The sequence below is a fragment of the Geotrypetes seraphini genome, chromosome 2, assembly GCF_902459505.1.
Source record: "Geotrypetes seraphini chromosome 2, aGeoSer1.1, whole genome shotgun sequence".
NCBI lineage: Eukaryota > Metazoa > Chordata > Amphibia > Gymnophiona > Dermophiidae > Geotrypetes > Geotrypetes seraphini.
The window spans coordinates 102,224,454-102,238,727 of record NC_047085.1 but is presented as its reverse complement, the minus strand read 5'-3'; the positions used below and the strand labels follow the sequence as shown (position 1 = coordinate 102,238,727).

The 14,274-nt window shown below is 40.5% G+C and overlaps 1 protein-coding gene across 6 annotated transcripts in view; it reads left to right on the top strand.

Annotated features, from left to right (window-relative positions):
- Positions 1–14,274, top strand: part of C2H8orf34 (chromosome 2 C8orf34 homolog) — a 328,896-nt gene that overhangs the window by 168,129 nt on the left and 146,493 nt on the right. For all 6 annotated transcript variants that reach the window (XM_033934937.1, XM_033934938.1, XM_033934940.1 and 3 more), the window contains exon 7: positions 1,848–2,014. In XM_033934937.1, coding sequence (XP_033790828.1) covers positions 1,848–2,014 — 167 coding nt within the window. The remainder of the gene's footprint in view (positions 1–1,847; positions 2,015–14,274) is intronic.

The following is a 14,274-nucleotide window of genomic DNA, read 5'->3' as shown; positions in this document are numbered from 1 at the left end:
TCAGATTACTCCTGAGCCTATCACCTCTTAACTTCATCCTATACCCTCTCATTCCAGAGCTTCTTTTCAAATGAAAGAGACTCGACTCATGTACTTTTATATTACGTAGGTATTTAAACGTCTCTCAAAAAATAAATCGTAGTGACAGACAAACAACCTAATATAAAAATGTCACTCACCAGCAGTGGACTCAATTTCCCAGATCCCCCATTTAATCCAAAAAGATGGAGGAAAAGCCTCAAGAAATACTTTATCATGTAGCAACATTGATGATTTAAATCTAGCATTGTTTTTGTCATTGGCAAAAAACTCACACCATAAAAATGTAGGGATCTAGAGAGATACAAAAACCACTACTGTGCACAGTAAAAAAAATACTATAATTTTCAAATTTTAACTTTTTATTATTAGTTTTTCAATGAGCCCATTGTTCTAAAGGCAATTTTTATTAGTTTTCAAAAAGCCCATTGTTATAAAGACAAGAAACAGATGAATGATAGAAAAAAGAGTAAAACTTAAGCTCTGGCGCCAGAACACTTGCTATTGCTTAACCAACTCCACCAACAGCAAACAAACTTTTCAACAGCGTTCAGGGTTACAGCTCCATCAATGGCGGCAGACTACAAATTCCTCCTACAAGATCTTCTTTCACCAACAATTCAATGGTTTCTTCAGGGATTCAAAAAGCAACTCCAACTTTCATCCGGGCAACACTTAAGTTCACAATACTCAAGCTTTAACGTGCACAACGGCACAGGACAGCACATCGTAGAAATAGATGGGTGTAATTCCGGGGGCAGTACTTCCAGTATAACGTCATCAGCCCGCCAAAATTCAAAGTCCAAAAAAAACAAACAACAAAAATGAATAGAAATATTTGGAAAAATCAGAAAAAGGCACACCACTCAGTCTTCTGATTCAAACCTAATGGCCAGATCATTATGGTGTGAATTTTTTTGCCAATGCTTAAAAATCATCAATGATTGCCATGTGATAATGTATTTCATGAGGCTTTTTCTCCACCTTTTTGGATTGAAGGAGGGATCTGGGAAATTGAGTCCACTGCTGGTGAGTGACATTTTTATATTAGGTTATTTTAAACGTCTCTATCACATCTCCCCTCTCCTGCCTTTCCTCCAAAGTATACTGATTGAGATCTTTAAGTCTGTCCCCATACGCCTTATCATGAAGACCACGCACCATTTTAGTAGCCTTCCTCTGGAACGACACCATCCTTTTTATATCTTTTTGAGGGTGCAGTCTCCAAAATTGTACACAATATTCTAAATGAGGACTCACCAGAGTCTTTACAAAGGCATCAATACCTCCTTTTTCCTACTGGCCATACCTCTCCTTATGCAACCTAGCATCCTTCTAGCTTTCGTTGATGGAAGTTCCCATCTTTTAAAATGTGAAAAGCATAAGAGGTTAATTGGAGGGCCTCTTCCACTGTGGCTTCACTGTTGTGGAATTGGCTATTAAGTATTAGGAGTAAGTTTAAGTGCGAATAGGTTTTAGAAGAAACTCAAAATTTGTTTGATCTAAACCTGAGATGGAGTAGGAAGTTCAGGTGTCTCTCTCAATTATTTTACTCCTGATCTCCTAGGTGTCTGACTTGCTGTGATGTATTTTTGGTAATCATTTTTATTTTGTATTATTACATGATGGTGTGTTATGCTTATAAGATGGGAGGTTTATAAAATGTCTGATTTAAAAAGAAACAAAGAAACAAACATGCCTTTATTGTACTGATAATTCTTCAGGTTCCAAATATATGACGATGAAATGTTGTATTATCCTTTTACTATCAAAATACAATAAACAGCTTTTATGAATTTTTCACCTAGTTTAAAGATGGAACCAAAAAACAAAGGACTGAAACAGCAACAGCAACACCATAAGAAACTGCTGGCAGCCATGCTTTCCCAGGATTCCTTTGATTCTGTCAACAGCACTGTGCCATCTGTAACAGAAGAAGATATCCATGACGAGGATGATGCAATGGAACTCCTGGGTAACTGAAATATTTCACTAAAATTACTTGAGTCGATATTAAGCTGGCAGTCCTCAGCATTTTGCTGACTGCCACCAGCGTTATGCCTGGAAATTTAATGCCCTGTTATGTCCATGCCCTGGCATTGAATTTCCAAGTTTACGGAACCAGATATACCATAGCTGATTTAAATACGATAGCATTTAATTGGCTATGGAGCACTGCATAAATATTGGACTGACTTTTATGTGGTCCTGTTCATGCCTTGACCTTGGCCGGTAAAATGCTGAATATCAGACTTAACTGGCTAAGTGTTGACTCTGCCCCTGGAACACTTCCAAAATAGCTGGTTTTGTGTTAGGTGATAACCAGTCATTTTCAATGGCACTAACTGGGTTAAGTGACTGAAAATGAGTAGTTAACCACAAGCAAGTGATTTAACCAGTGAGGAACCATTTCTATACAATTAAATCACTTTGAATATCAGCCTCATCTTTTTTTATTTTATAAAAATGGTATAGGAGAATACAGAATTAATAGATTGTAAATGATTTCTTAATTTAGAAGGGCACTATATTTTTAACTTTGTTTTTTATTTTTGTTATTATATCATTTACAAACTATTCTCATAAGAGAAAAATTATTTCTTGGAATATACTGGATATACTGGAATTCACCTCTTTAATGCCCCCTTTTTATAAAACTGTGGTGCAGTTTTTAGCTCCGCCGCTCAAAGAATTTCTATAAGCATCAGAGCTGTTACCGCTGCGGCAGGTGCTAAAAACCGCGCTACGGTTATGTAAAAAAAAAAGGGGGGAGGCTAAGAAATGTAATATACCTTTTAAAGAGATGGTGGAACATACTACAGTGATGCTAGAAAAGGTTCAAAGAAGAGCCACCAAGATGGTAAAGGGGATGGAACTCCTCTCGTATGAGGAAAGACTAAAATGGTTAGGTCTCTTCAGCTTGGAAAACAGACGGCTGAGGGGAGATATGATTGAAATCTACAAAATCCTGAGTGTAGTAGAACAGGTACAAGTGGACTGATTTTTCACTCCGTCAAAAATTACAAAGACTAGGGGACACTCGATGAAGTTACAGGGAAATACTCTTAAAACCAATAGAAGGAAATTTTTTTTTACTCAGAGAATAGTTAAGCTCTGGAACGCGTTGCCAGAAAATGTAGTAAGAGCGGATAGCAACAGATTTCTCAGCTTAATTACGTGACGTGTGAGAAAATCGTTCTACTATTTACACGAGTGTCGGAGATTTCATCAGTTAGAATGGATAATATATGGAAAGAAAACAATGGAAATAAGGTTATACCTTTTTGATGGACTGACTTAATTATTTTTTAAATTTATTTTTAACGGTAACACCCCCTCCCCCCTTTCTACTTATACTGCAATAGGTTTTCCTTGGGTATTTCAAGGGAGGAGGCAATATTCTTGGAGATTATTTGGGGGTTGTATCCTTTTTGTTTGATAGATTCTGTCAAAAAGATACCACCTTATTTCCTTTGTTTTGCTTTATTTCTATATATTACCTTTAAAAGTGGACTAACATGGCTACCGCACCATTGCAGTATCAGAATGAGAAGGCATGTTTTATTTTGTTTTACTAATTTCCTTTCACCATTGTGTTCAGTTAGATTATTTAAATTTTTAATATTGTAAAATAATCTCTGTTTTCTATTTAGGGATGTTGATTGAAACAATAAAATTGCATTAAACTGTCTATTTTGTAGACAATTTTTACATTGGTGTGAATAGTTGCAAAATTGTGGATACTTTCTCAATGGTTTTTGCCTAGAAAATAAAGTACCTAAGGACACATGCATCTCCTTTTATGCAGATACTTTCCTTCTCCGAAAGAATGCATGTGGTTTTGAAAGCGCAAAGCATGTTGTCCCTGCTACTGCTGACCTAAATGCCTTCCCCAAAATCTTCCTACTTTCCCGAAATAAGAGCGCACACTGTTGATCTACAGTAATATGTGTGTGCTTTTGCTGTAGGAAAAGTTAGACAGTTTTCCCAGATAAATTGCTTTTGAAAATTGCTTACTTAATATGCATTATATGCATTTTGCATTATATGGACATTACATTATATGCAAAATATGTATTATAGCTATTAAAATGTTTTAAATTGTCTGTTCGTTTACAGTTTTGGAAAGGAAGCTGTAATTGTCAGCCTTTACACACACTGTGACTCATAGAGCTTAAAAAGGTAATTTTGCTACCTCTAGTGGATAAGTGAGGCATAGCATTTGTGCATCTTTTGAAGCGTTCATTATTGAGGAAGCGTTCATTATTGAGAACTGATGTAGACCATTGCCTGAATGATGGGTATCTCTCTTTTAAAAAAAAAAAAATCTTTATTCATTTTAAAGCCAAATATAAGTGCAACATATTACACAATCATTTACACTTTTAACAGCACTTAAATTCAATCAGAATTATATTCTATGACAAATACGTATATCATCCCCCCTTTCTACTTATCCAAAAATTTGCACTCAAAATAAAAAAAAAAAGTCTTCCCACCCACCCTGGACATGTATTATCAAAAGGGGAAAATCAACAATCACTCCTTACAGGATTTTGTCAATGGCTCGCAAATATCCATAAACTTCCTATAATGTCCCTGTTGTATGGCCACCATACGTTCCATTTTAAAAGTGTGACATAGAGATTCCCACAAAAAAATATAATTTGATCGATCCCGATGGGTATCTCTCTTAATCTGTTTGCATTTGCACATGTGCAAACAGTTTAACATATATTAACTCCTGTTATGAAATATACCTGTAAAATGTCATGGGTGAATTCCAGTATATCCAGTATATTCCAAGAAATAATTTTTCTCTTATGAGAATAAAGAGTTTGTAAATGATATAATAACAAAAATATGCATACTGTTACACACACAATGGCTATATCAGATAAGATAGAGACACACAATAACTGGAGCACAAATAAACCTCACACAGATGCACACACCAGAAACACAAACTTCATTCCCCAAATTTGCCCTAACATTATTACTGGAACACACAGTACATGGATACCTTACATGTTCTCCTAATGCACATAAATTCTGCTATTACTTAACATTTTATAGCGCTGCCAGATGCATGTAGCAATGTACACAAATATGTGAGGAAACAGATTTATTAATGGATACTGCCCAAACTGCTCGCCAGTTTTCATTAATGTGTTTCTTCAAATATTCATTCTGCTCTATTTGTGGACTCCCTTACGTACAGATTACTGATTTTCTTGGTGTATTTCACAAATATGTAAGAACATAAGACTTGCCGCTGCTGGGTCAGACCAGTGGTCCATTGTGCCCAGCAGTCCGCTCAAGCGGCGGCCGTCTGGTCAAAGACTAGTGCCCTAATTGAGACTAGCCCTACCTGCGTACGTTCTGGTTCAGCAGGAACTTGTCTAACTTTGTCTTGAATCCCTAGAGGGTGTTTTCCCCTATGACAGACTCCGGAACAGCGTTCCAGTTTTCTACCACACTCTGGGTGAAGAAGAACTTCCTTACGTTTGTACAGAATCTATCCCCTTTTAACTTTAGAAAGTGCCCTCTTGTGTTTTCTACCTTGGAGAGGGTGAACAACCTGCCCTTATCTACTAAGTCTATTCCCTTCAATACCTTGAATGTTTCGATCATGTCCCCTCTCAATCTCCTCTGTTCGAGGGAGAAGAGGCCCAGTTTCTCTAATCTTTCACTGTACGGCAGCTCCTCCAACCCCTTAACCATCTTAGTTGCTCTTCTTTGGACCCTTTCGAGTAGTACCGTGTCCTTCTTAATGTATGGCAACCAGTGCTGGATGCAGTACTCCATGGCTCTGTACAGTGGCATGATAACCTTCTCCGATCTGTTCGTGATCTCCTTCTTTATCATTCCTAGCATTCTGTTTGCCCTTTTCGCCGTCGCCGCACATTGCATGGACAGCTTCATCAACTTGTCGATCAGAACTCCCAAGTCCCTTTCCTGGGAAGTCTCTCCAAGTACTGCCCCAGAAATCCTGTATTCGTGCATGAGATTTTTGTTACCGACATGCATCAAGAGACAGTCTGTGCTTGACAGAGCTTACAATCTATTCAAATCAGACAAACAGGTCAGATAAGGGATTCGGGAGTTTCTCATATTTATTTTGGGAATAATTAAATTGACTTGGATACTGAACTAGATTTGAAGGGGACTAGAGATGGAACATGATACACTGACCAAGGAAGTGTATTCCAGGTGTACAATGCAGCACGATGGACGGCACAGAATCTAGTGTTGGCAGTGGAGTATAGATAAGTGGCTTACCTAATCAACTGAATTCCCAGGAACAAGTATAGGGAGGGAGAAAGAGAGATATCAAGGAGCTGCAGAATGAATGCACTTATAAGTAAGTCAGTAAGAGGAGTTTGAACTATACACAGAAATGGATAGGGAGTAATGACCCTTGGATCTAGCAAGGAATAAGCCACTGGAGACTTTGGCTAAGGCTGCTTCTAAAGAATGTAGATGGCAAAAGCCAGAATGTAGTAGATAAAATGGCGTGGTGAACTTGTTAGTACAGTTTTGGGTAATATAAATAAAATAAAATAAAATAAGATGATACCTGTTTTAGAGTAACTTAATACATCTTTTGACTAGTTTTCAAAGAGTTTGTTGAAATTAAAGAGAGTTAAGATCAGAATACGCTATGAGATTATCTTTGGAAAGGGAGTGTACTGTGAGACATGTAAGAGTTGGGCTATTGATGTTCTCTGTGACAGGGGTGAAGTTTTGGAACGCATTGACAGGTCAATTGCGTTTGTGTAGGTCTAGAGATATTTTTAAAAAATTGCTGAAGACACACTTGCTTGTTGAGACATTCATGTGAAAAATATGAATAAGACTATTTTGCGAAGATGTTAGCTAGCTGCGATTTATTAATGTTACTTTATATTGTTTTTTAATCTATTTTGTATGTTAAGGGGCTCATAATCGAAACTTAAACATGTCTAAAAACTCGTTCAAGTTGGCACTTGGATGACCTAAAAGACAGGTTGTCCAAGTGCCGATAAATTGAATTTCTGGATGTATCCAGAGATTTTTTAGGCCTCTAAATGCCACTGTGTGCCCAGAACTGAAAGGGGTATATATGGAGGAGTGGTTAAGGTGGGATGTGGGCCGACCTAGACTTCGTTGTCCTGCAGAGATAATCGAATATTTCACGAGAGTTCCTGGACGAAACTTGTACATTGTGACTTGGATGATGTAAAAGCAGGTATAAGTGGCAAAAAGGTATCCAAAGTGACCATATAACCACTATAGAGATAAAGTACACACTGCCACAGTTCCGGAGACAGGTTTGTACTTTTTTATTTCGATATTTGTGGCAGTGTGAAGGGGTCAGTGATCACTCCATCCTTTTTATATCTCTACTAGTCATTAAGCCCGTTACATTAACGGATGCTAGAATACTGTTCACCCTCTATGTTGCCCCTTCCATTCACTGCCCTCTCTTCTCTTTCCATCCAGGGTCCGCCCTCTCTCTCTCTGTCCCATATGGCCTCTCTCCATCTCCTCCTTCCTTTTGCCTTGGTCTGGCATACCTTCCTCCTTCCCTCCAAGCCATTCTCTCCCCTTCTGCTCCCTTTCCTCATTTAACTACTTCATTGGTCAGCAGCAGCATGCACAATTCATTGCTGTTGCTGGCTTCAGGTCTTTCTCTCTGGCCGGTCCTGTCTTCATGAAAACAGGAAGTAGGCAGGACCGGCCAGAGAGGAAGGCCTGAAGCCAGCAACAGCAGCGAATTGTAAATGCTGCTGCTGCCTGAAGCACCCGAGGCAGACGCTTCTCTCCCCTCCCAGCCCAACCCCCGCTGACTCTGCGACCCTCCCAGCAAGATGACTTTATTATCAAACCTCCCTCCAGCGTTGGCAGCCGCAGCACGCTAAACAGGCTGCTTTGGCTTTCTTCTGCCGTTGAGTCTCTCTGTCGCGTCATTGATGACGTCATCAGTGACACGGCAGAGGGACTCAACTGCAGGAGAAAGTCGCGAAGCAGCTTGTTTAACGTGCAGCGACTGCCAACACTGGAGGGATGTTTGTACCGGTACAGAAGCGATATGTTTCTCCTCCTCCAGTACCTGTGCAGCACTTTGCTGCGGCGCATCCTCCCATCGTGAGTCTGCCACAGCGCTCGAGTCTGTTTCTCCCGCTTTGTCTAGCCGCCGCATACGCACTCTGGCCACGGACCTACAGATCATGGATCAGGGATTACAGATCACGCAGGTCTGAGTGCGCATGCGCGGCTAGCGTTTTATTACATAGGATGAAAGTGTGGCTTCCAGAATTGTACACAGTATTCTAAATGTCTCACCAGAGTCTTATACAGAGGCATCAATGCCTCCTTTTTCCTACTGGCCATACTGCTCCCTATGCAACCTAGCATCCTTCTAGCTTTTGCCATCACCTTTTCAACCTGTTTGGTCACCTTAAGATCATCACATACAATCACATCTAAGTCCCGCTCTTCCATCGTGCACATAAGTTCTTCACCCCCTAAACTGTACCGTTCCTTCGGCGTGTTTACTCTATTGCAGATTTTGGTATCATCTGCAAAGAGGCAAATCTTACCCAACAATCCTTCAGCAATATTATTTATAAAAATGTTAAGAAAACAGGCCCAAGAACAGACCCAAGAACAGAACCTTGAAGCACACCACTGGTAACATCCCTTTCCTCAAAGCGATCTCCATTGATCACTACCCTCTGTCGCCTTCCACTGAACCAGTTCCTGACCCAGCTCATCACTTTTGAACCCATCCCAAGGGCACTCAGTTTATTTATTAGATGTCTGTGTGGAACACTGTCAGAGGCTTTGCTAAAATCTAAATACACCACATTTAGCGCACATCCTCTATCCAATTCTCTGGTCACTCAGTCAACGAAATTGATCAGATTTGTCTGTAAGGACCTACTTCTAGTGAATCCATGTTGCCTCCAGTCCTGTAATGCACAGAATTCCAGAAACTTTACCGCTCTCTGTTTTAAAAATGTTTCCATTAATTTTCTTACCACAGAAGTCAGACTTACCTGCCTGTAATTCCCTATTTCTTCCTTATGTCTACTTTTGTGGAGAGGGACCACATTTGCCCTTCTCAAGTCCTCCGGTACCACTCCCAACTCTAGAGTCTCATTGAAAAGGTCAATCAGCGGAGCCACCAGAATTTCCCTAAGTTCCTTCAGCACCCTCAGATGTACACCATCCAGCCCCATCCAGCATGTTAAAAATCACCGATTAGTAAAACTTCCCCTTTTTTAGATATATTCTGAATGTCTACTATTAAAGCTCTGTCCACTTCTTCCGTCTTTGAAGGAGACCTGTATATAGCACCAATGTAAATATATTTACCATTCCCTCTTTCCAAATTGATCCACAGTGCCTCTTCCATTCCCTGCAGATCCTGCAATTGTGTGGCTTTAATATGATCTTTAACATATAACACTCCCCCTCCTTTTCTTCCACCTGTCTGTCCTGAACAGATTCAGTTTTTCTGTACAAGAATTGCTTTGAATTATTTGTTTGAAATTTTCTAATTTAAAAAATGCCTTGTATTTTAGCAGTTTTTGAATTTTTTGAGGCAAGTAAGGCACTATAATGTAGAGGTTAGTTATGTTTATTGGGATGATTTTGGTCCACGTAGGAAAAGGGTGGCTAGAATTATTGTGGGGCATGATGTTTATGGGTGTTTTGTTTGTAGTTATAATGGCTTGATTAATTTACTGTGTAAGTAAGAGGTTTGTAATGAGAAGATATGTTATGTGTCTGACTATTGTTTCATTTTTATGTTGTACTGCACCTAGAGTGATTTGTATTTTAGCAAGTATTTTATATAAAATAAATAATATGTTTAAGGGAATTTTCAAAATATTTGTCTAAAAAGGCAGAAAAGCATAGCCATTATAATATTCATACTTTTTTTTTCTTTAACTTAGAAATAAGAACTGTAAATTGTCCAGCACTTATTGTTTTAGCAGATACAGAGAACCCTTTTGTTCTTACTCTGTAATTCTCATCTTTCACTTGTATTTTTCGTTTCCTCTGCACTAAGCAGCAGGACCGTCGGTTCTAAGCACACAATCTCACATTGAGATAGTAGTTAACCTACTCTTTGGGGGGAGCTGTTACATTATGGATGAAATGATCTAATTAGTTGCTCATTAGTAGAACTGATTCTGAGTTTTTTCTTCTAATGTTGCATGGCCATGCTAGTGTTTCTTTTTTATAATGATTAAATGAAACATGCTTTGAAGAGGATGATTAAATTATAGTTAATTTTCAGTAGTCTATACAGTACATGCTGTGCATGTTTACAAAGAATACATACATTTTTCAGTATGTTATCAAAGAGAAGAGAGATTCCCCAAGGGCTATTCCACAGTTAATGTTCCAAGTGCAAGATCAAAGAGCAATTTATTCACATAAGGACCCACTTAATTATTAGCATAACCAGCAATCTGTGAGAAAAAAAATGTTTAAACAGTAGGGGCTATTCATATAATTCAGTAAAGTTACCAAGTATCAGATTATTATTGGTGAGGCATTATTAACAGCATACCATTAGTATGTCTTTATTGTGTTGCACACAGTGGGGAAGAGATGCTCCCGTTTCCCTTATAGCCTCGTAACTGATAAGAACATAAGAATTTGCCTCCGCTGGGTCAGACCAGATGTCCATCGCGCCCAGAAGTCCGCACCCGCGGCGGCCCATCAGGTCCAAGACCTGTCAGGTTATCTTGATTTAGCCCTATAGCCCATCAGGTCCATGACCTGTCAGGTTATCTTGCTTTAGCCCTATAGCCCCCTTGTTTTTATCTATACTCTTTCCATTCTCATATCTACCCCTATCTGTATCCCTCAATCCCCCTATCCTTCAGGAATCCATCCAATTCCTTTTTGAATCCCCGTAGTGTACTCTGCCCGACCACTTCCTCCGGGAGCGTGTTCCATGTGTCCACAACCCTCTGTGTGAAGAAGAACCTCCTGGCATTGGTTCTAAACTTGTCCCCTTCCAGTTTCTCCGAGTGCCCTCTTGTGCTTGTGGTTTCCCGTAGTTTGAAGAATCTATCCTTGTCTACCTTCTCCATGCCCTTCATGATCTTGAAAGTTTCTATCATGTCTCCCCTGAGCCTCCTCTTTTCCAGGGAGAAGAGCCCCAGCTTGTCCAGCCTGTCAGCGTATGAACAGTCCTCCATAGCATTTATCATTTTCGTAGCTCTTCTCTGGACCTTCTCAAGTATCGCCATGTCTTTCTTGAGGTACGGCGACCAATATTGGATGCAGTACTCCAGATGCGGGCGCACCATTGCACGATACAGTGGCATGATGACTTCCTTCGTCCTGGTTGTAATTTCCTTCTTAATGATGATTTTAAGATGACCAAACAGGGAGAAAAGGTGATGGCAAAAGCCAGAAGAATGCTTGGGAAATTTTATTCTGTCATATGTTCCACTCCAGAGAATTCTGTGGAACGTGGCGATTTGTTTGTTCCACCTGTTAAACAGTTGCGGTTGAAGGTGTCGAGGGCAAGTATGTTTTCTTGTATAGGCCCACAAGCATGGAATGAGATCCCTTAATATACACATGAACAGAGCAAGGTGTATAATTTTAAGAAATTGCTGAAAAAGTTTCTATTTTGTAAAATGAAATATGGGAATCGAGGCCCTCTTTTACTAAGATGCGCTAACCAATTAGCGCGCGCTAAACGCTAACGTGTGCATGTTAGTCTATGGACGTGTTAATGTTTAGCGTGCTCTAATTCTATTAGTGCGTGCTAATCTCTCCCTTAGTACAGGCAGCGTCCCGTTGGACTGGAGGACGGCTAACGTCATTCCACTCCACAAGAAAGGCTCAAAGATGGAGACAGCAAACTACAGACCAGTGAGTCTAACATCAATAGTGAGCAAACTAATGGAAACTCTAATCAAACACCAATTGGATAAGATCCTGGATGAGGAAAATCTACGGGACCCCCGTCAACATGGATTTACTAAGGGAAGATCATGCCAATCCAACCTGATCAGCTTCTTTGACTGGGTGACGGGGAAGCTGGATATTGGGGAGTCCCTGGACATAGTGTACCTGGACTTTAGCAAAGCATTCGATAGCATACCACACCGCAGGTTGCTGAGCAAGATGAGTTCTATAGGATTAGGTGACACATTGACGAAATGGGTTAGGAACTGGCTTGGTGGTAGGCTTCAAAGGGTAGTGGTGAACGGCACCCCCTCAGAAATGACGGAGGTGATCAGTGGAGTGCCACAGGGCTCGGTCTTGGGCCCGACCCTATTCAACATCTTTATAAGAGACTTGGCAGAAGGGCTTCGAGGTAAAATAGCATTATTCGCCGATGACGCCAAACTAAGTAATGTAGTGGGCAAACGCACAACGGACGAAGATTCAATGCCCGACAACATGATGCATGACCTACTCCTACTGGAGCGCTGGTCTAAGACCTAGCAACTTAGCTTCAATGCCAAAAAATGCAAAGTCATGCACCTAGGCAACCATAATCCATACAAGACTTATACCCTTAATGGAGAGATCCTAACAAGAACGGTAGCAGAATGAGACTTGGGGGTGATCGTCAGTGAGGACATGAAGGCTGCCATTCAGGTAGAGCAGGCCTCATCCAAGGCAAGACAGATCCTAGGTTGCATACGCAAGGGTTTCGTCAGCCGTAAGCCGGAAGTCATTATGCCATTGTATAGATCCATGGTGAGGCCCCACCTGGAATACTGTGTGTAATTCTGGAGGCCACATTATCGCAAAGATGTGCTGAGATTGGAGTCGGTTCAGAGAATGGCCACCCGGATGGTCTCGGGACTCAAAGATCTCCCGTACGAAGAACGGTTAGACAAACTGCAGCTATACTCGCTCGAGGAGCACAGAGAGAGGGGGGGGACATGATCGAGACGTTCAAGTATCTCACGGGCCGCATTGAAGCGGAAGAAGATATCTTCTTTTTCAAGGGACCCACGGCAACAAGAGGGCAGCCGTGGAAAATCAGAGGCGGGAAACTACGAGGTGACACCAGGAAATTCTTTTTCACTGAAAGGGTGGTTGATCGTTGGAATAGTCTTCCACTGCAGGTGATTGAGGCCAGCAGCGTGCCTGATTTTAAGGCCAAATGGGATCGACACGTGGGTTCTATTCATTAGGCAAAGGTAGGGGAGGGTCATGAGGGTGGGCAGACTAGATGGGCCGTGGCCCTTATCTGCCATCTATTTCTATGTTTCTATGTTTCTAATCAGTTAGCGCACCTTAGTAAAAGAAGGGGGTAAGTCTCTCAGGTAATTGTAAGTGCTGATCGCTGATATGTTTTGATTTCTTGTTTTGTTTGTATTGTCTGTAAAGTTTTAATTATGTATGTATCATTTGGAACCCACTTTGTATAAGGCAGGATACAAGTCAATAAACCATATAGTAGAGAAATAAATGGCCAGCAGGAAAAACGTTATTGGGACGGTTATTTTTAACATTTTTGTAAGTGATATTGCTGAAGGGCTGTCTTGCAAGATTTACCTCTTTGCAGATGAAACCAAAATCTGCAGCAGGTTAGACACTTCTGATGGTATGGATAACATGAGGAAAGGCGCTAACAAAGTTTGAATGATAATTTGGAATTTGACAGCTAAAATTTAATGCAAAAAAAAAAAAAAAAATGCAAGACCTAGCATTTGGGCTGCAAAAACCTGAGGAGATGGTACAGTTTAGGGGGTTTGTGCATGAAAGAAGACTTGGGTGTGATTGTATATAACAATCTTAAGGTGATCAGGTAAAAAAGTTGATTGCAAAAGCTAGAAGGGTGTTTGAGTATATAGGGAGAGGAATGGCCTGTAGGAAAAAGGAGTTGATAATGCTCTGTATAGTGGGGTCCTTTTACTAAGCTGCAGTAAGCACTAATGGCCATGCACTAATTTCAAAATTAGAAACATAGAAGATGACGGCAGAAAAGGGCCATAGCCCAACAAGTCTGCCCACTCTAATGACCTACCCCCCTTGATTTTACCTCCCTAGAGAACCCACGTGTGTATCCCATTTCCTTTTAAAATATGGCACGCTGCTGGCCTCAATCACCTGAAGCGGAAGTTCGTTCCAATGATCAACCACCCTTTCGGTGAAGAAATACTTCCTGGTGTCGCCATGAAATTTCCCACCCCTGATTTTCAGCGGATGCCCTCTTGTGGCCGAGGGCCCTTTAAGAAAGAAGATATCATCTTC